General features: G+C 42.3%; 1 protein-coding gene across 1 annotated transcript; it reads left to right on the top strand.

Annotated features, from left to right (window-relative positions):
• The first annotated feature begins 3 nt into the window (after window positions 1-3).
• On the top strand, window positions 4-25,528 carry DR1 (down-regulator of transcription 1). The gene is made up of 3 exons (XM_032773021.2): window positions 4-818; window positions 8,468-8,631; window positions 23,343-25,528. The coding sequence occupies exons 1-3, from the start codon at window positions 599-601 to the stop codon at window positions 23,487-23,489; spliced, it is 531 nt and encodes a 176-aa protein (XP_032628912.1). The 5' UTR covers window positions 4-598; the 3' UTR covers window positions 23,490-25,528.
• Window positions 25,529-26,342: the final 814 nt, after the last annotated feature.

The following is a 26,342-nucleotide window of genomic DNA, read 5'->3' on the forward strand; positions in this document are numbered from 1 at the left end:
AAGACGCCTTCCGGCGGAAGTGGCGCTGGTCGTCGGTTATGCTCCTCGCTGGCTCGTTTTGCCCTCCCCGCCGCCCTGGGTTCTGAGGGAACAGCCGCCGCTGGGTGAGTGCAGAGCCCGAGCCGAGCCGTGCGCGGGCTTTTCGGGCGGCTTCCTGCGGCTCCTGTTCACGAGGCGGCGGCGGCCGGCATGGCACGACTACCCGGCGGCGGCGCGTGAAGGATGTGGCGGAGGCTGTAGCCGAGGGAGCCCCGAACTCCGGGCAGCGCCTCCCGCGGCTGCTCCCAAGCGCCTAGTACCGTCTCTGGGGAGCTGGCAGCGGGCCCCGCGCCGGCCCCCGCTAGCGCTCTCTCGCCTTCGGGCGTGAATCTGATCCCTTCCTTTCTCCACCAGCGCGCGGTCCCCTCAGCACCTGCCTCGCACTCAGCGTCCTCCAGCCCTCACACTCACGACACCTGCTCTCATCCCCTGCTTGGTACCTGCCCCGGCAACACCACCCCGGGTCTCCCTGAGCAGCGGGTCTCTGGTGCCCTGTGTGTCTTGCTCTGGATCTGAAGATCTGAGTTCAAAGAGTCTCGGAGAGTGAGTGTGAAATATAATGGCTTCGTCGTCTGGAAACGACGACGACCTCACCATCCCTAGAGCTGCTATTAACAAGATGATCAAAGAAACTCTCCCCAATGTCCGGGTGGCTAATGATGCCCGGGAGCTGGTGGTGAACTGCTGCACTGAATTCATCCACCTCATCTCCTCGGAGGCCAATGAGATCTGTAACAAGTCTGAGAAGAAAACCATCTCCCCAGAGCATGTCATACAAGGTGAGTTCCTCGGGGGCACTCATCTGGTAGATGACAGACCATTTCTTTTAATGCAGTGTTGTAGCCAGGTCGGTCTCGGGATAATAGAGAGACAAGGTGGGTGAGGTAATATTTTTTTAGTTGGCCAACTGCTGTTGGTGAGAGAGGCAAGCTTTCCAACAACACAGAGCTCTTCTTCAGGTCTGTGACCCTAAAATTGATTTCTCTAAAAATATTTTGAAGAACATGAGTAAGATTATTTGTTGCCTTCCATTGCAAGAGGGAGGCTACTTTTGTGGTGAAGGGGGCAGGAGTTTTCAGTTCCTGCCCTTGTTCTCTTCCTGTGTGACTTTGGGTGAGTCACTTATATTTTTCTGCTTCAGTTTCCATGCCTGTGAAAGGAGGACTATCTCTCAGGGTGGTTGTTCAGATTACTTCCCTGTTTCTTACAGAAATAAAATACTAAACAGTTACAGACAAGATCCTGACACTATATAAGATGGGGATGGGAGGTGGGCTTTACAAGAGAGTTCCAGGCTTTTGCCCCTGATGATAAACCAATCCCCTAGCTGATGTAAGAAGAAAGGTACTGGGATTCTTACCAAACTGTCCCTGGACTTGTTTTGTGGCTTCATCTTTTGTATCAGTTCTGGTGTAATAGTTGTGTACACTTAAAAATATGCCATTGCACCCTATTCTGGCTGTTGGCTCCCACCTTCTGTGGCTGCTTAATGGAAAAGTTTTCTGGTTCTGTTTTTGTTCTCTCTTGAACCTCGGAGCCTCCTGATTTTGGTGCATATCTGCTACTCTTGGCCTCTCCAGCCTTCATTTTTGTGAGTTCCTTCACTGTGAATAGAACCAGTGCCTGCCACTGCTGCTCATAGTTTTCTCAAGCAGTAACAGAATGAAACTAATGGCTTGGGTTACTTCCACAGCTGCATTTGAAAGCCACATGGGCTGCTCCTATCAAGAATCATGTTCATGTTTCTCAGATACTTGAGAAAGCTACCACAATTCTTGACAGTTTCATTGCTGCCCACAAAGTTATAAATTAAGGTAGTAGTGAAAGTGATCAGAGTTTTAGTTTTACTCAGCTGCTTGGCAAGTAAGTGAATGGCAGCATAAGCAGTAGAACTTCAGGCTCAGGAAAACAATCCAGTATTAGTCCATATCAGTTCACATGGAAAGTTGTTTTATTTTTGAAACTATAAGTACTGAATGCTCAGTTAATTAGATTCTGCAGACTGTGATGGGGTATGCTAACTCCACTCACCAGAAAAAGTTTCCTATTTGCTATGTATAAGTGGATTTTCCAAGCTCTGGTTATGATGACTTCTAATGAAGAGCAGTATAAGAAAATGTGAACCATATGTAAACTTTTGTTATAGTTAACATTTTAAGAAAATGGTGCCTTGCAGTAAATTTGATTCTTAAAAATCCTCTCAAACTCAGGCTTTAAAAAGTGAAATGATTACCACAGACAAACTGTATCTGTCGTGTGTTGTCTACTAACAAATATTTTGTCAAGTTATAATTGCTAGTATGTTCAAAGTTCTAATTTTTTATATAAATTTCTTCTTGAATTCCAGATTGTCAATGCTAATCAAATTTTGTTAAATAAATGCTGATGTTTATCCATTTATTTGGTCAAAAGTTGTAAGGAGGATGTTATTGTCATAAAATTTTATATTCTGTGCCTGCCTTCATTGCTATCCTTATCATCCTTCAGAAGTACATAGGTTAGGAAGGAATTAATACCGTATGAGGTGATTCCATGAAGCATGAGGGTTAATATCACTATTTTAAAGAAAATTAGTTAAGATTTATGTGGTGTCTATAATTTAAATATTTTTGTCCCATTCTGTATTCTAAAACTTATTTTGCTTTTTTTGACTTTGACTTTGTCAAAAGCTTCCTGAAAGTTCAAATACATTTCAGTAAGTTCTCCTCTACCCACTATTTTATCAATATACTAAAGAAAATATTTCTTTGTTATGCTCAATTTTTTAGTAAGTAAGCTGCAGTTTGCTCTTTCTGTCACATTCATCTAGATTTTTATAATTATCACTTAAATCAATTTACTTGAAACTTAAATGAGGCTTACTGGTTGGGTATTCCCAGGATTGCCCCTCCTTGTTTAAAATTTGCTCCTCTCCAGAGCACCAGTATAGTAGCTAATCTTAATGAGAAATTGCATCTTTTTATTGGTAGCTCAGCCACTTCATTCATTCTTACATTCTTTCAGATATCATGGCCCATTCTATATGGCTCTTGTTCCTGAACTATCTTTATCATCTTGTTCCTGCACTACATTTTTTTGACACATCAGTATGTCAGTTGAATACCTGAAAAGAGTAGGTCTAGGGTAGGTATCACCAACATCCTTTGTGGGAAAAATTGGAAAAGAGAGATAATTTAGCTTCTCTGCTTTTTTTAAATCCGAATTGCTATATGGTATTTTAGAAGATCACCATTTCTTCTGTAACCTTTCTGGTTCATATATATTTAAAGAATTCCGTGTAGCTTTTTTTTTTTTTTTTATGACTTTGACTATATGCTCTTCAAAATCCCTTATATTCTACTAATTTTCCCTGCCATAGTTCATGCGTTCTTTCTGTTGGCTTTGCTGGGGTTAGATTTACGTTTTGTGAAAGATACCTATTTGGTTCAAGTAACATCTTGTGCATTGCCATCTTGTAATTGAACTGTCGTTTTGTTTAGGTCCCTTCTGTTTAGATGCCTGTGACTTTGTTATGGTATGTTTTAAGTGGCCTCCATTGAGTTTAAGGATTCGAATGTATTTACTTTCGATTTTAATGTCTTTATTAATTAGTTTCCTCCTCTTTTTGAAGTCTCCTTTCTGAAGTTTAATGGAACTCTACTAGCTTTTGGTATGATTTCCTTACCCAAAGTAAATTTAATCTGTTTCTTTCAGTTAATGGGAGTTCTGATCTAGTTTTTAAAACAAGATCCTGCAACTGCAGTGGTTCTCAAACTGTGGGTCGGGACCCCAAATTGGGTCATGACCCCATTTTAATGTGGTCACCAAGGCTGGCTGAGAATTGCTGCACCTGGGGCTGAAGCCAAAGCCCAAGGGCTTCAGCGCTGGTTACAGGCCCTCTGCCTGGGGCTGAAGCCCTTGGGCTTGCCCCCTGGCCCAGGGCAGTGGGGCTCAGGTGGGCTCAGGCTTTAGTCCCCAAGGCCCTGGGGTCATGTAGTAATTTTTATTGTGAGAAGGGCGTCATGAAGTTTGAGAACTCCTGTGCAACTGGATCTATGTGGGCTGATCCCTGTTGTTGCTCAGAGCCCCACTGAAGTCAGTGGCAGATGTGCTATTTGCTTTACACCCTATTGTACTCAGTATTGACAGTATAATCTCTCAATTTCAATATGCTGTGGTAAAATTCAGTTGTTTTGTTGAATAACAGGATACATTTAAAAGTATTCAAGTCTCTACGGAGCCTAGAAAAAACACTTATTTGGAAGATTTCATCGTTGTATTTCTTATTCTAAATGATGCGTTGTGTAAGTAGTCTGTAAAATGCAAGCCCACACATGATAATGTATTCCTTATTGTATTTCTTTAGATTTAATAAAATACTTAAGACTGAAACATTCTGTACATTGATTAATATACAAAATATTTAATATTTTAAAAATAAAATACAAACTTTCAAACAGGCTGCTATGCACAAGGTACCTTGCATTATTACGTATCCTACCCATTACATAATGCAACTGTAAAATAAAAAACACCATAAAGAATGAGGCTCCACAACTAAATTGCCTCAGATTCAGACTGGTCAAAATTGATGCTGGGACTCTCAAACTCACTCTTCTGAAAGAGTTCTTTTAATATGCATGAACAGAAGAGTGAACCTTTTACATAGACTATCTCTAATCAGCAGCAAGATTCCAGGGCTGATTCTGAGACATCTCTTACCCCTCTCGTTGGCAGAGCAATTGAATTGCATCTGTAGAGCAGAGGCCAAACTTAAAGGCCACAGGGGATGAGAGATAGTTATCAGTTTTCTGAACAGGTAGAGTATCAGTAATGAGCTCTCTGAGGCTTTTTTGTATAATCCAATAAAATGAGTCACCTGACAAATCTTTGAAGGGGACGTGATCTAAATTGTCTATCATCACTGCAGATTGACTGCTATTTTCTGTATATGTCTGGAGTGCAGATCTGGACACAACAGTAATCTTAGTCATTGAAACAAGCAGCACTTAAATGCTGCTGAGATGTCCAACATGACCAAAAATGTCCATCGGACACCACTCTAAAACCAGTAGATAATTCTTAAGTTAGACTGCAATCTACATAGGCTACCACCGGTGTTCAAGTGCACTTGAAACATCAAAACCACAGCCTTCTGAATCATATTCCCTTAAAAGAAAGCAAAGTTTGAGAATGTGCTCTAATTGACAAAAACTCTAGCCTACAGATTTTTTGAAGATATTGACTTTTTTACACTTTTAAGAATAGCAGGCGTTTTCCCTGTGGTGAAGTATTCATGATGTCTGACAGTAATTAAATTAGTCAGTCATGACAAAACTGGGACTAAAGCTTTCTCCGGGTCTCGATATGTTAACCAGATCTGGCACATACCAGTAAGAGAAGTATGAAGTCATACATTGCATATTCAGACCAAAACTGGCATCACAAAATCAAAAACTCATGCATGTTACCTGTCCTGTCTTGGTTGCAAAATTTTTCATAGTAGGAGCCAAGGTTTCTTTGGCAAATTCAAAACCTAGGTACTGGCCTTCAGAACCTGAGCTGCAACTTCAAAGTGCTGTATATGCAGCTGTTTTCAGAGCATTACTGTGAGCCCCACTAAGCCAAGTCTGTCAACCTGGGCTCAGAGGCTTTCTCCAAAATGCTATGTAGATGTACCCTGACTGTCTCTCAGTGTTCGTACAGTGCCTAGCACAGTGGGACCTCAGTCTCTGTTGATTCTGTAGGTGCTAGTGCAATACAAATATTAAGAAAAAGTAATAAACTAAAATTAGTGCATTCAAATTTTAAAATCTAGTGATTTATGGAAACTTTATTTGCTAGAAATAGAATGTCAAAACTGTTTGCTTGGCTTTGAAACTAAGACATTTGGTAGATGTTAAACCTGTAGCATTTAAAATAAACCAAATAGATCAGAGCGCTGATATCTGCATGTGCAAATAGTAAGATCAAAGCTGTTGAAGGTTGTGCCATTAACTTCATCAGAAAATACTTGTCAGTGATAAAGTAATACTGGTATGTCAGTTGGCCTTTTCTACAGTAGACTTTAAAATCAGTTTTGAAAACAGAAAATGAACTTTATTAAATTAAATTTAGATAAAAGATGCAGTCAACTAAATTTGCCAATTTAAAAGTGAAACTGACATTAAACAAAAAGAAGACTGACTTTATGGATTTTCATTGTCTTTAATATTCGCAAAATGTACAAAATAACTAGAGCATGAATTGTCACAAGTAAATTCTATTTTTACAATTTTCATTTTTAATAAAGATTTTACTAATAAATGTACTTGTTTGTCATATTAAGTTAACTGTTGCTTAAAATTAGTTTTCAAACACTTTCTGGCTGGTGAAGAAAGGACCAAACCTTTTCCTCTTATTTTTTAAAAATCAAATTCAAGTCAGGGGCTTTTTATCCAGGTACTTATGTGGCCACTGTCAGAGTAGTTTTGTAATGCTTCCAGTTAAACTGAGACCTTTTCTGTGTGTGAAGAATTAAGCTTCCCCCTAGTAAATTGAAGAAATTAGTTTTACACTGACATTTGAAAGTGGAGCGGTCCATAGTCATTCTTCTCATCAAATATAAGATCTTTCCCAGCAGCTGATCTCACTCTCTCACTCTCATGCCTACTCTTCATTTGTCATCTGTTTCTTTGTTCACTGGAATGTTGCTGTTGTAGATGCTCATGGAGCTGAGAGGCAATCTCTCAGGTGTCTTGGTACTCAAAACCCTCAGTGGGATTAGTCTAAAACAGGCTAGGATCCAGAATGGAGTCTGAGAGCAGAATGCTAGGGTGGGGGTGATAATGGGGAGGGCCTCTGTTAAGCAGATGTGTTTTATACCACAGGGAGCTTTTTCTGGGTTTGACTTCATTCCTAGATATAAGATACAATAATCAAGCATAGAGGTCACTAATGAGTCAATCACTGTGACAGGTCTCTGTCCTCTAAAATGGGGTTTAATTTTCTGGCTAGTAATATAGATGGTTGTTACTGCTGCTGTTTGGGCATCTAACAGCACTGAAGAGTCCTTAAGGAGCTCATGGCTGCAGACCAATTTAGCAATCTAAAGGCGGGTGCTCTCTGTAGTACAGAGGCCAGTTCTTCAAAATATTTCTGTAGCTTTCATCCTATTTTCAGTGGCTAGCTGAATAATGTTTGAAACCAGTGTATCCAGAACCCCTTTTTTCCAGTAGTTCAAACTACTTTAAAGCACGGTTCAAAGCTCAGTGTGGACAAGAGTTGGCTCCTATCTAAAATAAAACAACTTTTAGGAACCTGGTTACAACAGTTGTTCCCTGATGCTGTCTATCTAATCTGTTGTATATTTTATGGAGACTATTAAAACCATGATTAGGTCCCAGCTATGCTACAAGATGGAATAGTGTCTTAGCATTTTAGGGAGGGTTGGAGGACAGTTACTGAATTGCAGCTAGGTATGCAACACACTATTATTTACATTGGGGGTGGGGTCTTAAATTAGGAATCCTTTCTTTCCTGAAATGGCCAAGTTGTTGCATATCTGTGCTAACTTCAGCCTATTAAGAAAATGTACTTTTCTGGTTGGTCCTTAATTCTTAAAAGATGGAAGGATGGGACTTTGGGCAGATAGGGTATGTATGGTACATGTTACCATATATCTGTTCTTAAGTAAAATAGGAAATATGCCATCAGTTCCATTCATTTGTCTGGTTTATATGAAATTATTTTAAATTTATAACTAAGAAATTAAACTGTCTCCTTGTCTTGCTGTTTTTCTCTGACTCATTTCCTCACCTTTATGAAATATAGCCAAGAAATTTAAAAGTACTGGCAAAACCAGGGAAGAGCACACTTGACAATCTCAAATTTTGAAGATTTTGGTGCAGGAAGGGAGTAGGAGAATATGACAGGCCAGTGTTTTTCAAACTTTTGGAGCTGAGCCCCTCCTCCCCCTCGAGTTATAATTTTTGGTTGTGCTGCCCCAACCTAGACACAAATAGTCACAATACCTGCCCTTCGGGTTTTCGGAGTGTGGGAAGGCACATGTGACAGTCTCTGGGGTGTGGAGCCAGCACTGGGCACAGAGGCTGCCAGGAGCAGAAATTAGCACATCATCAGTGGATGTTGACACTGACCCACAGGCTGGATGGCTTGTTGATGTGAGTTAGGGGGTTGGAAGTGGTGCTCTCTCTCCAAGCCCCAGCCACTTGGGGACACCACTTGCCTCCCGAATGTTCCTCTGTGCCTCCCAGTTTGAAAATCTTTTCCTTAGGCCTTTATGCACTACAGAAGAGTGAAAAGATGCAAATAAAAAAAATGGTTGTGGGGTGCTTTAAGTAAGGAATCTATAGAACAGAACAAGTTGGTGTCTTATTACAGGAAATTGTTTTGATGTGACTACAAGTTTTAGTTATGCTAATTGATCAACATGTTTTCTTTTTTCCAGCACTAGAAAGCTTGGGTTTTGGCTCCTATATCAGTGAGGTAAAAGAAGTCTTACAAGAGTGCAAAACAGTAGCACTAAAAAGAAGAAAGGCCAGTTCTCGTTTGGAAAATCTTGGCATTCCTGAAGAAGAACTTCTAAGGCAGCAACAGGAGTTATTTGCAAAAGTGAGTGAGGCAATATTTCTGACTAAGAAATCTAATGTGAGGTTGAATGAACTAGACACTCCCTGATTTAGTGCCACAGAAACATGCATAAGTCCAGAAGAATCTCCCGTTCTATGGATTGCGTGGCCATGAAAGATTTTACAGAATCTGACCGTGTGAAGTTAATATACCTGGCAAGAAATGCAAATGGATAAATAAGATGCTGAATTTTCTTTGTTACTTCTGTGATCTGACACGCCAGAGACATTGTATAGAAATGTGTAAGTTTTATTAGTCTGAGTTTTAAATTAATGTATTACTTTACCACTGGGTGATATCAAAGCCATGCCACTCAATCATGTATTTCTATTTTACAGAAACTTTTACAGATGTTGGAGTTACAAAAAGTAGTTGAAAATAACTTTTTAAATTCCTTTACTTGTATTACCAGATTTTCTTTAGTCAATTGTATATATGAAGGGAAATGGCAACTAATATTTTAGAAAATGATCAATTTCTGTAAACTATTGTCGTGGTATGAACCCCCACTCTGAACCTTAGCATCCAAAAGATGGGGTACCAGCATGAATTCCTCTAAGCTTAATTACCAGCTTAGATCTGATAGGCTGCCACCACCCAAAAATATAGTGTTTTGGGACACTTTCTGGCCCCCAAATCCTTCCCAGGAGACCCCCAAGACCCAGACCCCCTGGATCTTAACACAAGGAAAGTAAACCCTTTCCCCCACCGTTGCCTCTCCCAGGCTTCCCCTCCCTGGGTTACCCTGGAAGATCACTGTGATTCAAACCCTTGAATCCTAAAACAGAGAGGAATGTCACGTTCCCCCCTCCTCTTTTCCGCTCACCAAGAGGCAATACAGATTCAAGCTCCGTGAATCTAAAACAAAGAGTAAATTCACCTTCCCCCCTCCCTCTCCCGGAGAGAGAGACAGTGACTAACACAGAGAGAAATCAGGTTTTCCCCCCCCCTTCTCTCCTTTCTCCCGCCAATTCCCTGGTGAGTACAGACACCCTCCCCTTGGGTCTTACACAAGATAACCAAAAATCAATCAGGTCTTTTGGAAAGAAAAGCTTTTAGTAAAAGAAAGAAAAAAAGTAAAAATTGTCTCTGTAAAATCAAGATGGAGAAATGTTACAGGGTCTTTCAGCTATAGACACCAGGGAGAGTCCTCCCCCCAGTACAAATACAAGTTAAAATCCTTCCAGCCAAATACACATTTGCAAATAAAGAAAACAATCAAAAGACTAAAACTGCCTTTCTACTGGTACTTACTAAATTTGAATAGAAGATTAGAGAGCCTGTATGTACGTCTGGTCACTCTCAGAACCCAGAGAGAACAACAGACAAACAACACAACACAGACTTCCCTCCACCGAGGTTTGAAAGTATCTTGTCTTCTGATTGGTCCTCTGGTGAGGTGTTCCAGGTTCACTGCTTGTAACCCTTTACAGGTAAAAGAGACATTAACCCTTAACTATGTATTTATGACAACTATAATCATAGAAATTAGTGCTGGAAGAGACCTTGAGAGGTCATCTAATCCATCCCCCCTGCACTGCATCAGGGTCATGTATACACAGGCTGTCTCAGACATGTTTGTCTAATCTGTCCTTAGAAACCACCAATGACAGGGATTCCACAACCTGTCTTAGAAACATATTCCAGAATTTAACTATCCTTATAATTAGAACGTTTTTCTTAATATCTAACCTAAATATCGTTTGCTGCAGATTAGTCTGTTATTTCTTGTCCAACTTTTAGACCAACTTTTATAATAGCCCTTAACTTGTTTGAAGACTGTTATTCGGTCCCCTCTGAGTCATCTTTTTCTCAAGACTAAACATGCCCAATGTTTTTTGGCCTTTCCTCATAGGTCTTAAACCTGCTATCGCTTTTGTTGCTCTATTCTGGACTCTCCAGTGTATCCATTTCTTCTTCGAGTGCTTGCTCATATCCATTCCGGTTAGGTGTGCGTGTGCTGCGTACACGTTTGTCGGAAGATTTTTACCCTAGCAACACTCGGTGGGTCGGCTGGACGCCCCCTGGAGTGGCGCCGCCATGGCGCCGGATATATACCCCTGCTGACCCGACCATCCCTCAGTTCCTTCTTACCACCCATGTTGGTCGTTGGAACAGTGGAGTGCGGTTTTACTGACCTCCACCTCCCTAGCTACTCGTAATTCTCTAGTTATTTTGCTGTGTATATAGTTATAGTTAATTTTTATTGCTCATAGTTAGTGTATAGTTAAGAAGGGTTCAGGGATTAGCCCCTTCCCCACACCCAGTGCCAAGGCCCATGCCCGGTTCACCAGGTTTCAAACGGTGCTCGGCCTGTCATAAGCCAATGCTGATAGGAGATCCCCATGACTCCTGCCTTAAGTGCCTCCGGGAATATCACCTGACAGATAAGTGTCGCATTTGCAAGGCTTTTAATTCGAGAACAAAAAAGGAGCTGGACTTTTGGCTAAAGCAGCTCCTCATGGAGGAGGCTCTTACCCCTCCGCCTTCGGCACCGAGCGCTGGTCAATTGGCGGGCAGAAGCACCTCCTCAGCACCGGACCGCACCGGTACTGTCTGTCAGCTCCCCGACGCGAGCCATGGTTGAGCTTACAATTCCATCCACGCCAGAGACATTCTCAACGGTGAGGGATCTGATTGCCATGACAGAGTCGATGCTGCCTCAACACCCGGCACTGCTGGTGCGGGTAATACAGTCTATCGGGAAGCCTGCCTTGATAAGACCATCCTCTGTCGGCACAGCAGAGCGGCACTGTTCACGATCATGGTCCCGCAGACGTTCCAGGTCCCGTCGGCGCTCCCGACGCCGCTCACAGTCTTGGTACCAGTCACACTTGCGGCACCGGTCAGTATCCCATTCGCCGGCCTGCTACTCTCAGCACTGTTCCAGCTCCCGGCACTGCTCCAGGCATCGTGACTCCCGTAGCCACTCCCGACGTCGAGCCTTGAGATCTCCGTCGACCTCCCGGCACCGCTCCGGTCGCAGGTCCCGATCTCATTCCCGGTACCGGTCCCTGGTGCCGAGTAGGGCAAGGTCCGCTAGAGACAGAGGCTCTGCCCAGGGCTTTTCAGTACCTCCATGGCCATCCAGACACGCATCAGTGTCGTCCCACGCGGACAGCTCTTATGCTCAGGACCGTGATTCTGATGTGCCCACCAGAGTCTTCCAAGAGACCCAGGCCCAGGACCAAGGACCCCATCAAAGGTCTTTCTGGACACCTTGGGCATATCATCAGGCCCAAGGCGTACCAGTAGTTCCATCCCGCTCTGTCTCATCAGAGCACCGAGTGCCAGAGGCAACGGTTAGCCGTCCCCCTCCGACTGCTGCGGAGAAAGCCCTAGTCCACCCACCGGACTCCCAGGTTCCTCTGGAGCAGGAGATCGCCCAAGAGCAACAGGCCACACAGGACCCGCTCGTCGCCGGCATCTCCTCTTCCTCTTCTCCAGATGAGGCAGTGGCAGGAACATCCTCCTCGGGCCCTCCTCCAATCGACCTGAGAGCCATCAGACCTCCCAAGGAGGTAGCACTCAATATGAACCTCCAGGTGGAGAAGGTCCCAGAGGTAGAGGACCCGGTAGTGGACATTCTATCGGCGGATGCTCCACTTAGAGTGCCCTACCATTATTCGGACCATCCAGGTGAATGCCGATACTACAGGGCAGTCCCAGCTCTATTCCTCCTGTGGCCAGGGAGTTGAGCGTAAATATGTGGTGCCCTCTAAAGTACGAGTACTTGTATGTCCATCCTGCTCACTAGTCGTCCAGTCCGTTAGTGAGAGGGAATGCCATGGCCAGTAGGCGCCGCCCGAAATCGAAGGAGGCTAGCGAATGGACTACTCGGCCACAAGGCGTACTCGGCAGGGCCCTACAGCTGTGGGTGGCAAATCAACAAGCCTTGCTTAGCCGCTATAATACCACCGCCACCCAGGTATTATAAGTTTACAGAGCTTCTCCCTCAAGACCACCAAGAGTTCGCTGCCCTCTTGGGAGGAAGGGAAAAGGTGGCCGAACTTCCCTCCAGCCTCATTGGATGCAGCAGATTCAGCAGCAGGACTCTGGCCTCAGTGTTGCATGAGGTGCATCTCATGGCTTCAGGTTTCAAACCCCCACTGGAGCTGCAATATACCATTCAGGACTTGCCATTTGAATGGTAACGCCTCTTCTCGGAAAAGACTGACCCCAAGCTGCAAGCCTGAAGGCCAACAGGATCATAATGCGCTCTTCGCATTGGCATGCGGCTGACCAACGTAGGCCTTTCCATCCCTGGCCTCACTGTCCATACTCTGTGCCTAGACCAAACAGGACTTTGAGGCCGGCCGCGCGAGTGGTCCGGCGACCGTCGGGACCCAAAGGTGGCCAAAATCAAGTCCTCGAACACCCTGGACCAAAGGACAAACTTTGAGGTGTGCCTAGGCTGGCATACCGTTACAGCCCAGGATCCCTTCTCCTCCCTTCTCCAGCCTGTTCTCTCCTATTCTTCCTGCCTGGTCCAGTTAACTTCAGATCGCTGGTTCGCTACGCACGGGGAGTGATGCGTACCACCTCCAATTTACTTCAACCCCTCCCTCCACCCTCCAACCCTGTCCCTCTTCCAGGGCCTCTCTCACAAGCAATTCTCTTACAAGAGGTGCAGACGGCTCTCCCCTAGGAGCTATAGAGGCGAGGTTACCAATGCGAAAAGGGCAGGGGTTTACTCCGTTATTTCCTAATCCCCAAATCGAAGGGAAGGTCTCAACCAGTTTATATATAAGGTTGCATAAGGTTCCCTAGGACATTTACCGTCTTTGGATCCTGGGACTGGTATGCCGAGCCTCATATGCGAAGGACGGTACTTTTCACATCGCACATTTCCATCGCACAGGAGGATACCTCCACTTGTAGCCAACCATCAGGACTTCCAGTTTACGTCCTGCCGTTGGCCTTTTACAGCGCAAGGGTATTTACAAGTGTATGGCCATAGTCGCTGCCTACCTTCTGCCGAACGTCGGGATATGCATTTTTCCCTCATCCGAGGCGCTCCAGACACAGTCACTCAGCAATGTGGACTCATCAAGGCCCTACTCACATGTCTGGCCTGGGGATGAATCATATAGAAAAGTCCCTTGGTTCCCATGCAGAGGTTGACTTCTAGGCTTATCCTGGACTCGATCTACCGGCCTGCTACCAACGCGCGTAGGCGATTGCAAACATTCATCCGGAGGTCTACGGAATTTCTGAACAACCTCGGCTCGCACTTGTCTTGGTTCCTGAGGTCACATGATGCCCTGCTGTTTTGAACAAAACACCATCACTCGCAACGCAGGCTCCGCCTCCGTTCTCCCTCCATTATCGTGTTGCTCAACTCGGTATATACCCCCGGGCAGGAATCCATCCAATAGAACCCCCTAACCAAGCCCCACCATACGAGTCCCCCCAGCACCTATCGCTCTCCTTGAAAAGGTAAAATAGATACTAGGGTGGCCGGGGCTAACTGGCTCTTCCTGGTGTTCGAGGTGGGGGCGGATACCTGTTCCATCCACCCCAACCCTCAATGTCCCTCACGCATGCGACGTACGACATCATCTCTCGGCTGGTGCCTCACTTGTCCGCCGACCGCTCTCTGTACTGTTGAGTCGTACGATGTGCTGTGTACAAGTCCGCGCAGGTGGACATAAGACACGCCTGGTCCCTAACACAAAATGTCTGGACCTCCTGTTGAAGTTCCGCGTCTATTTTTGTGGGGCATCGCACGGGCTGTTACCTCAGCATACAGTCCGTGGCGCCACCGCCTTCCAGGGTGTGGGCTGTTGTGTCCAGTGCTTTACAGGAACACAACGGCCGCATGTAACTACATTAAACGCAAGGGCAATCAAGGGAGCGCGCGCCCACCACGTGCCTCCCGCGCCCATACTTTCCGTTCAGGGGCAATCCAACTTGGGTTTTGCATAGCCCCGATAGATCTGTGCGTTCCTTTCTCCTCCATGTCGTCTGCGGAGACCACTCCTAACCAGGGGCCCATCCGCCGTTTCCGGGGGATATCGATTCAGCAGGTCTTTTCTGGTCTCGAATGAGTGTGTGATCCGCCTAACTCAGGGACCCCGACAAATCATTCAGGTGGCCCATCAACTGTTACGGGCCCCAACCCCGGGACGTTACTAGCCAACCCAATTACCCTGCCACTCCACCCAGACCTCATTACTCAGGACCACGGCAGGCTTTGCCACCAAGGACCTGAAAGGCTTCTTCACCTTACGGCGTGGCTGCACCAGTCAGAGTTACATTGCTCTGAATCAGTACGATAAGTTTTTCCTGGGTAGCAGGAAAAGCCCTTCCACCGGTCAACGTACCTGGCCAAGTGGAAGCGTTTCTCCTGCTGTGCGAAACGCTTAATCTTACTCCCACTGAGGTCTCGATCCCCTTTATTTTGGACTACCTCTGGGGTCTCAAACAGCAGGGCCTAGCAGTATATCACTGAGGGTACACTTGCAGCCATCTCTACCTTCCACCCAGGCGAAGGTGGTCGTTCCGTGTTCTCAATCACTATGGTTTCGAGGTTCCTCAAGGGCTTGGAGCGCTTATACCCTCAAGTATAGTCACCCTCAAGTAACACGGAGAAGGACCGGCGATAATTAGAAGATGGACCACCTTGTACACTGGAGTAATAGTAATAGGATGAAATATAATAGTGAAAAGTGCACCGGTCATGCACTTAGGGATTAATAATAAGAATTTTTAGATATACGTTGGGGACGCATCAGTTGGAAACGACGGAGGAGGAGAAGGACCTTGGGGTATTGGTTGATAGCGGATGACTATGAGCCGCCAATGTGATATGGCTGTTAAAAAAGCAAATGCGGTTTTAGGATGCATCGGGCGAGGTATTTTCCAGCAAGGAGAAGGAGGTGTTAGTGCCGTTATATACGGCGCTGGTGAGACCCCACCTGGAATATTGTGTGCAGTTCTGGTGTCCCATGTTTAAGAAGGATGAATTCAAACTGGAACGGGTTCAGAGACGGGCTACTAGGATGATCCGAGGAATGGAAAATCTGCCTTATGAAAGGAAACTTCAAAGAGCTGGCTTGTTTAGCCTGGCCAAAAGAAGGCTCCGGGGGGATATGCTTGCTCTATATAAATATATTCCCCACATAGACCTGTTCACTTCCCGCGAGAACAGGAAATGCCAGATGTTCTGCTCCTTCCAAGATCTCTCCCCGGGATCGATCTCGGACGCTTTCCTGATGCCGTGGAAGAGCCAGCTCCTTTATGCCTTCCCACCATTCCCACTGGTTCACAAGGTCCTGCTGAAACTCTGCAGGGACAGAGCGCGCATCATCATGATCACTCCAGCGTGGCCCAGGCAGCACTGGTACACCACATTGCTCGACCTGTCGATAGCCAACCCAATTACCCTACCACTCCACCCAGACCTTGTAACTCAGGACCAGGACAGGCTTCTCCACTCGGACCTGTAGGCTCTTCACCTCACGGTGTGGCTGCTGCGTGCCTGAATCAGTCAGAGTTACGTTGCTCTGAATCAGTATGACACGTTCTGAGTAGCAGGAAGCCTTCCACCCGGTCAACGTACCTGGCCAAGTGGAAACGTTTCTCCTGCTGATGCGAAACGCTTAATCTTACTCCTACTGAGATCTCGATCCCCTCTATTTTGAACTACCTCTGGTCTCTCAAACAGCAGGGCCTAGCAGTATCATCACTGAGGGTACGCTTGGCAGCCATCTTTACCTTCCACCAAGGCTAAGGTGGTCGTTCCATGTTCTCACACCCTATGGTTTCAAGGTTCCTCAAGGGCTTGGAGTGCTTATACCCTCAAGTACGCCGCCCAGCCCCGACCTGGGACCTCAACCTGGTTTTAACCAGACTTATGTCCCCCCTATTTGAGCCGTTAGCAACTTGCTCGCTACTATACCTGTCTTGGAAGACAGCTTTCCTCGTAGCCATTACATCGGCCAGACGAGTCTCCGAGCTTAGGGCTCTTACGGTGGATCCGCTGTACACTGTGTTCCACAAGGACAAGGTGCAGTTGCGACCACACCCGGCATTCCTCCCTAAGGTGGTTTTGGCCTTTCATGTTAACCAGGACATCTTTCTCTCGGTCTTCTTCCCGAAGCCACACTCAACGCAACGGGAGCAACAATTGCACTCCCTCAACGTCCGTAGAGCTCTCGCATTTTATATTGAGCAGACAAAACCGTTTCATAAAACGCCCCAGCTCTTTGTCGCGGTAGCAGACCGAATGAAAGGCCTACCTGTTTCCTCTCAGAGGATCTCATCTTGGGTGACGATCGCTTGCATCGCACTGTTAATGATTATGTCTCCTATTTCCCCAAGCCCACATCACCGCGCAACGCTACCCGGGCTCAGGCTTTTTGCTGCCTCCGCTCGGTGCTGTACCTATCCAGGGATATGTACGCGCAGCTATCGGATCCTTCAAGATCACACCTGTGCTTGGATGCATTTTGCGCTGGTTTCACAGTCCAGAGATATATGCGCCTTTGCGCTCAGCAGTTTTGCATTCGCACATTGCACTCCAGAACGACCACCCGCCTTACGGTAAGGCTTGGGAAGTCACCTAACTTGGCATGGATATGAAGCAACGCACTCCAAGAGAAAAGATGGTACTCAACCTTTAGTATACTGTTGTTTCCTTTTCGCCGATCGTGTATGCATCCACATATCATGTCCAACCCCGCCTTCATTTTACCCCACTGTCAGAGGTCATTCTTACAACGGCGGCCCCAACAAAAAACAGAACGGAAGCTGAGGGGCCGCTTGTATGAGCAAGGTAGGCTAGACATGGGAACACAAGCGGCTTGAAATGTACGTGTCTCTGGTGCCCCACGCAATGACGCACTGTGGCCGGCACCCACTCTAGGGGGCCCCCAGCCGACCCACCGAGTGTTACTAGGGTAAAAAAATCTTCCGACGAACATGCACGCGGCGCGCACACACCTAACTGGAATGGATATGAGGAACACATCTCGAAGAACAACAGTTACAAAGGTGAGTAACCGTCTTTTTCTTAAAGCATTTCACCCAGAACTGGACAGAGTACTCCAGCTGAGGCTTCCGTAGTGCTAAGTAGAGCAGGACAGTTACCTTCTATCTTTTGTATATGACGCTCTGTTAATATACCTTTTTTTTTTTTTTTTTGCAACTGCATCATGTTGTTGACTTGTTTAATTTGTGATCCATTATAACCCCCAGATCCTTTTCAACAGTGCTACCACCTAGCCAGTTATTTCCCATTTTGTAGTTGTGAGTTTGCTTTTTTCCTGCTTAGGTGTAGTACTTTCCACTTATCTTTATTGAGTTTTATCTTGTTGATTTCAGACCAATTCTTCAATTTTTCAAGATTGTTCTGTATTCTAATCCTGTCCTCCAAAGTGCCAGCAACCCCTACCAGTTTAGTGTGCTCTGCACATTTCATAAGCATACTCTCCAGTCCATTATCCAAATCATTGGTGAAAATGTTGAATAGTACAAGGCCTGGAACAAACCCCTGTGAGACCCCACTAGAAATGTCCCCCCAGTCTGATAGCAAATGGTTGACGATTACTGTTTGAGTAGGGTCTTTCAACCAGTTGTTCACACACCTTATAATAATTGCATTTACACCACATTTTACTAGTTTGCTTATAAGAATGTCAAATGGACTGTGTCAAAAGCCTTTCTAAAATCAAGATATGTCACATCTTCGGCTTCCACCTATCCATTAGGCCAGTAATCCCATAAAAGAAAGAAATTAAGTTGATTTGTCATGATTTGTTCATGACAAATTCATGTTCAGTTTTACTTATAACCTTATCCTCCACATGCTTGCAAATTATAGTTTAATAATTTTTTCCAGTATCTCCCAGGTCTCAAAGTTAGGCTGACTGGTCTATAATTCCCCATGTCCTCTTAGTTCCTCATTTTAAAAATACGAACAATGTTTTTCCTTCTCCAGTCCTCTGGGACCTCACCATCTTCCATGAGTTCTCACAAATAATTGCTAATGGTTGAGATTTTCAGCTGGTTTTTAAATACCCTCAGGTGAGCTTCATTGGCCCCTGCTGACTTAAAAACATCTAACTTTATCTAACTGTTTTAACCTGTATTTCCTTGTTCTATCTTGTTCCTTCCCCATTCTTGTTAATATTAATTATCTAGTCACAACTTAATATTTTAGCCAAGACTGAAGCAAAATAGAGAACACCCCAGCCTCCTTGATGTCATCTGTTATTAGCTGTTCTTGCCCACTATGTGAGAACCTAGATCTTCCTTCATTTCTTTCTCTCTGTGTCAGGGGTAGGCAACCTATAGCATGCGTGCCGAAGGCAGCACACAAGCTGATTTTCAGTGGCACTACACTGCTAGAGTCCTGGCCACCGGTCAGGGAGGCTCTACATTTTAATTTAATTTTAAATGAAGCTTCTTAAACATTTTTAAAAACCTTATTTACTTTACATACAACAATAGTTTAGTTATATATTATAGACTTATAGAAAGAGACCTTCTAAAAAGGTTAAAATGTATTACCAGCACACAAAACCTTACATTAGAGTGAATAAAAGACGATTCGGCACACCACTTCTGAAAGGTTGCCAGCCCCTGCTCTATGTATTTGTAGTATCTCTTTTTATTGCATTGCTAGGTGTAACTCATTTTGTGTCTTAATCATTTCAGTTTAAATGTCTGTCTTGGTTTTGGTTTCATCGCTTCATGGGGGAAGTGGGTAATTTTCATCTCTTCAGTAGTTTGTTTGTCACAGCAATGCTAAATCTCTAACGTGTCTCCCAGCTGTTTTCGCTTTACCCTTGAGTGACACTGTATAATCATGTTAATTTACTTATGAACTCTCAGATAATTCAAATATATTTCTCCATGCTTGACCTAATGTGAGACAAGGTCCTGCAACTCAGCCTTTCTTTCCAGCACTTCCTCTGAGATGGTTTGCAGACAATTCAAGTGTAACTGGCTAAGACTAATTTTGATTATGTGTCTTCCTAAACAGTCTTCTCTTCTCCCATTCTGTTACTATTGATACCACCGCTATTCTGCCAGACTCGTAATGTGGCAATCTTCTACAGCTTCTCCCTCTTACACCACTCATATCCAGGCCATATGGAAATCGTATTGCTTTTTTTTGTCCTCTACATATTTTAAAAATCCATCCTTTCCTTTCCTTCTGTTTCCATGGTAAAAATGCTTATTCAGGTCTTTGTGATCTCACACAAACCTTCTCCACGCTGGCTTTACTGAAACTCACATAATGCCAAAATCCAGATAAACTTCATTTTATGTATGTTGTGCAGTGCCAAGTACATTATAGCTAAAGAGATGATGATGAGACAGTTGAAGTGTTCACCAGCTTTGGAAATGTGTCACACGGCTAACCTGTGTAATGGTATAGTCCTGTGACAAATTAATGTATAGATACTTTTTTCCCCTTCATGCTAAGAGTAAAAAAGCCAATGTGGCTGCTACAGAAGCAGTGTTTGGTTTTATAACAAATTGGTTAGTTTAAGTTTTTATTTTCTTTTTAAGCTTAATTCAATGAAGTTTAATGTGGATAACTTAAATAAAACTGCACTCTACACAGGTCAAAAGCAGTAGAGGATGGGTGGGATAGGGATATTCATACTCTCCTGAGAGAGTAATATAAATAATGAGGAATTAAAATAATTACCTCTTTAAATGAAATGTCAGTTATTATCAATTTAGACCTGATTTTTGACCTACTTTAAAATTGTTTAATCTAGTAGACACTGTCCTCTGAAGGTATACATTTATTTTTTGAATTATTAGAGATTAATAAAAATGCATTATAAAATTGTTATTGCATTCAAATTGCACTAGTCTGTGTAGTGATCAATAAATGAAACTTAAACTGGTCCTCATTTGATATTGTACAGAAATCTCTGATCAGATTCTGAAACAGTGCATTTTATTTTTTTCAACAATATATCAAAGTAGTTTGTGGATATATTGTTGGAATAAGTGCTGTATTTGCACTCCAGTCCTGCAAATACTTATGCATGTGCATAACTCTTGCATGTGATTAGTCCTATTGATAATCCAGAATTTACCAGTGGTTATATGCAGAGGGAATACTGGCTGCTGAAATGACAATCACACTTCTTAAAATATTCATCTACACACCTGAGAAATTATGTATGTATATAAGTGTTGGTAAGATCAGGGCCCAAGTTTTCCCTTATTTGTAAAAGTGACTTCCTTAATGAATGAATAAATCCAAATCAAGAGGCATCCTCATTCGTTGTGAACGATAGGTTGAAATTTGTAGGAAAAAAATTATGTTGTAGTATTTGAGAAGTGATCTGATTTGTGCAATTAAAAGACTGGCATACTGCATTATGGCATGAGGAGGCAGATTTAAGATTAAGGACACCTTAACTCTAGCAATTCCTGACTCTGAATTCTTAGCCGTGCAACCTTATGGAGTTTCAAAAGAAAAAGAATGTGAAGAAGTGGTTCTATAATCTGGTGGCACCTAATATTTTCAGAATTATCTGTCCAGCAGAAGGTACACCATCCTGTGGAGCAATGTTTCTAGTCCCCGAGATCAACCTGGCACAATTTAGGAAGGCAGCAAGCTGGTCCCTGGTATCAGAAAGGTTGAGAGAAACTGCTGTAGAGCCACTGACTCTTATAGAGCGCTGCCACATTAAATGTGTATCTAAGACATGCATGTCCACTACTCGTGTGTTCAGGTGTTGCTTTCATTTGTTTAGAACTTTGGTTAAACGGCTAAAAGTGTACCAAAATATCGAATGTGAATAAATTGATTCTCTTTCAAACTCTAGTGACTGCATATGAATAATTGTAAAGTCTCTTTTCAGTGAGTGTTATTTCCTTTGCAGATGTCAATTTTTTTCTAATCCAGCACATTTGTGCTAGGGCTTTTCAAAGAATTGTCACAACTCTTGGAATAGGGACAGTATCTTTTTGTACACTTATTCACTGAATTGTCCTTGCTGAAATGCTCCAAAATATTATCCTTAGGTAGACAGTAGGTTCAGAAAATTTCTGCCTGATAGGCCAGTTATGGAAAATTCAGAATGAAAAGGGGATTTGAATGGAAGTGTGAACTTAACTTTAAAAATGTCTTATATAGAGGGGGGGAAATGGGCTTTTGTTCTATTTAGCTTTCTATATAAAGAATACCTGATTTTTGTTTCAAAAGATTTTTTTCTGCGGTTTTTTGTTTTTTTGTGTTTTTTGTTTTTTTTAACAGTGCAAATTCCGGTTTTAAGTGTACGTGGCAAGCTGTTCAGTAATCACCTATATGAAAGCTGTCAAATAGTCTCAAATATTCCTGCAAGAATACCCTGATTTAGGCAGTGGCCTACCTTTTTGATTGCACCATTGTACCATTCTTTCATTTTTTTAGAACTTCATTTATTTGTGTTCCACATTTTTCTGAGTTAAAATATCTCAGTTAAGAACTTTTGTTGTTGTAATTAGGCATAAGTGTCTATCTAAGGTTAAGCTGATTGGAGACCATAAAGGCCTACTCTTTTTTCTTACTATTATTACTGTTCTAATAAATTAGTGCTTTAAAATATTTGGCCAATGTTTGACTGGTCAGTTGACCAATTATTTTTGTTCCGGGCAAATGCCCAACCCTAGTTTTAACTATCCTGGAGGCGATGCGACTATAGTGACTAAAGTACACCTCTGTCTCGATAGAACGCTATCCTCGGGAGCCAAAAAATCTTAGCGCGTTTAGGTGAAACCACATTATATCCAACTTGCTTTGATCCACCGGAGTGCGCAGCCCCACTCCCACGGAGCATTGCTTTACTCTCTTATATCCGAATTCGTATTATATCGGGTTGCGTTATATTGAGGTAGAGGTGTACTAGGAAAATATGACATCACAAGCAAGTGAAAGCTGACAGTTGAGAGGATAAGGGACTTCTAATCAAACTTTTTTTTTTTCTTTGTTTGCACTTTTTATACTCTCAACTTCAGTACCTAACAATCATTTAACAAAGACTTCTTATCAAATGTCCCCTCTCCTTGAATTGAGGAAGATGAACTCACAATAAACTTCTGAAAATCTTGAAAATTCATCTAGCAAAACTAGACTTAACATTCCTGATATTTATGTAACAAAACCAAGCAATCTTTCGGAGATGGGGAAATTTAAGGTCTAAGATTTCTTAGTTAGAACTACCATTTTAATAATGTTTTGCTTAAAGTAAAGCTTGGACTTCCTGGTCAGTATTTCCTAGGCAGCCTGGGTAAGTGGTGGAAGGACTTGTTAATGCTAATTGTACTTCTTGCACTTCTATCCACTCTGCAACATTCCTGGTTAATTTTTTATTTGAAAGTGGTGCCTCTCTGATCTTGTGCAACCCCTCAAATTGAGGGTTTTTTCAAGTACATTTTTATTTACCCCAACTTCTTTGGTTTCCTGCGCATAAATGCTCCAAATGATAGTTGTACAGCATACCATAAAAATAGGTTATGCCAACATGAAGAAAAAAAGTCATATCAATACAAAGCATTGCAGTATTTTGAACATCCTTTATGTACAGTGATTATTTTTAGATATAAATCTTGTACTTTGCACCTGCAGTTTCTGCTAGACCATTAATGTAATCTTTGCCAGCGTGCTATGCTGATTCCTTAAAAGGATATTGGAAGTCTTGAGTTTTGTTAACAATTTAATTTTTGTCTGTCTTCAGGCTAGGCAGCAGCAAGCAGAACTGGCCCAGCAAGAATGGCTACAGATGCAACAAGCGGCCCAACAAGCACAGCTTGCTGCTGCGTCAGCCACTGCATCCAATCAGGCAGGATCTTCTCAGGATGAAGATGATGAAGAAGATATCTGAAATTCACCAGCTGAGTTTCTGTTCCCACTGAGAAATATCTTTCCTGCACAATGAAAACAGTGAAATGAATGCTTTCCTGTAATTTTGTATGCATATTGGACTGGCCATGGTATTCTGGGGATGTCTGCTGTTGTGTGCTGTACATGTAAAAAGTGTCTTTTTTTGAACTCTTAAAGATTTAAGGTTCAATATCATATCAACTTTGGATTTTTAATGGTGTATATGAAAATTTTAGATAGCAGTGCGTCATTGATTTGATCAATAAACAGTGTTAAAATAAACAACAAGTTTATAAAACAGTGAGATTTATACAGAAGCTCTAAATCCACATTTGCATTTCTCTTCCCTTTTAACTAAACTATAAACTCTTACATAGAGAAGTTTTAATTGTTTTTCTTTTTGGGGGTGGGAGTGGTTCAGTAGACACTTAATCTGCATAATGGAAAAAAGCAAAGGGGTCAGCATAGTAAAGTCTGAATTCTTTGTCCTTTTAAAAATGAGGATATATATATATGGCAATAAATATTATATGTGCTCAAATACCACATTTGTTACAAATTTGAAAAGATACATTTTCACTAAACTAGGAAAAGGTATGTTTAATAGGAGTTGTAGAAATTCTGTCTTTATTTTGTATGGGGTGAAATAATAAACCCATGATTTTATTATATCTATGAAGAGTCCTGAACCAATGGATATTTCATTTCAAAAACTGACCAGTGTAGAGAACTAATAAATTCTTATTATTTCACTCCAATTTAATGTTAACTGTTATTGATGGTATTACTTGCGTAGTCCAGACATGTTCATATTGTTCACATGTAAAGCTGCAACTTGGTGAAACAGAATTGTGTTAGTTCCATTGACTTAACTGGGAATTATTAAATGTTCAAGCCTACAAAGGCAGAAGTTGAAGCTAATGAACATGGTTTTAGTAGAAGAGGGATTTTTATTTAACCCTGATTAGTTAGTTATTGTTGTCAGCATAATGTTAACATTTTCCAGACTAGGTTACCAATGGATTCCTCACTACTTTGTGAAACAATAACATTTTCTTCATTCAAACAGGTTAGTAGGTGCAAATGATTCTGTCCAGGTTTAGTTAGGAAAGAATGCCCCAAGAGTAATCCACATGATAAGGATCAGGGAAGAGAAAGGAGTCTCTTTGACAGGTTGACCTTGAAAATTCTGTTTATATAAATGGATGGGCATCTGTTCTTTGTGTCGAAATAGACTACGGTTGTGTCCCTTATAGAATTTTAAGGTTTAATGAAGAAATGTTGGCCTACGTTTTGGTACTCTTGTTTCCAGCAGAATGGAAAAGCCACTAACACACTAGGGCAGACGATCAGATCAGATAGCTGTGTTAGAATGCACTCTCTTTTCTTTTAATATGCTCTTGACAAGTTTCTCTAGTAAAAATTTTTGACTAAAAGCTGTGAGTGCAGCAATCAGTTTACACAGAGAAATAAACAGAAAACAGTGTGCCCATTTTAAGTAGAAATCTGAACAAGTACAGTTGGCATATATTCAGATCTGAAAGGATCGCTCGGGGCTTTTGATTTCAGTTTTAGAGTCGTTAGGTTACTTATTGAATAAACTTGCACATTTTCTGAATGCATCCATGCAGTGATGGCTCAAAAAGTAAAGATTAGTTTGTTGATTGTTAAGTTGAAAAACTTTCATGACATATGTTGGACAAGATTTGTCTAAGGAGGTGGTTTTCTGTAAAGACTTAAGTACCAAAGGTAGTAAATCTAGTCTAGTGAAACAATGTTAGTGTGCAGTGTTGGCTTTTCTAATTTGTACTGTTAACACCTTACACTTTCTATTTTAAATGAGTCTTTTTCTTTTAAGTAAACAAAACTAGGTATTTCACACTTGTTTTTTCTGATGCAGAATTCAGGTTAACATTTTACTGCATCTGGTATGTATGGGATAGTATGTTTGGTTCCTTGTGACCTTTTTCTTTGGATGTTTCTGTGCTTTTTTCATATGCTGTATTCTTCAAGCAATAAAATTCTGATGTGTTTTTTAAATAGTTTTTATATTTAATGTTGAATAGTCACTTTTCTTCACTGCATTTGCAATGTTATAAGGAAGAAATGTAAGGTTATTTAAGCACTGCTGCCATTTTGACTGGTGAGCAATTTTTGTGACAAAGATAATGCTACCCAAAATCTGATGTATGATATTCCTGCTCAGTTGGGCTAATTATATATTTGCAAACAGTATCTCTGTTTTATCGTATTGACTCTCCTTCCAGGAAGTATATTTTCCCTATTTGCAATATTTGCATTTTTGTAAAGTAAACAGGTTCACTTGTTTAAAAATGTCATTTCCAGCTTTGCAGTGCTAAAGGGACAGTCAAAACCTCTAGGGTCAGATACACATTACATTATTACATCTTTTAGAATTTTATGGTGAGAAGAAATTTTTATTGTGAATTTTTTAATTTGAACAAACTAGCCATTATTTTTGTAGGACTTACTGCATTTATGTCTTGCCTCCTCCTGCTGGGTGGCAAAGACAAAGCTAGTTCTAGAGCTGTGATACTACTGATGTTCCTGGTACACAATGTTCCTGGTACACAAATAATAAATAGGCATAAGATGATATAAATTTAAGTTTGGTGAGTAAATCAGATGTCACTGCTTAGTCTTTATTTGAAATAGATGTGTCAGGAAATCAGTGCAGTTGAAGTGGGAAAAGAAAAGGTGCAAAGAATATTGCAAATAAGTTACATTACAAAAATTAGTTGTTCTTTTTAAGCTTATCATTAAATATAAACCTTGAATGTTCCATAGACAACTTTTCATTCTCTCGTTCGAATTAGGCTCTCTATTCAGTATC

The sequence above is a fragment of the Chelonoidis abingdonii genome, chromosome 7 (assembly GCF_003597395.2).
Source record: "Chelonoidis abingdonii isolate Lonesome George chromosome 7, CheloAbing_2.0, whole genome shotgun sequence".
In the NCBI taxonomy this organism is placed as follows: Eukaryota; Metazoa; Chordata; order Testudines; family Testudinidae; genus Chelonoidis; species Chelonoidis abingdonii.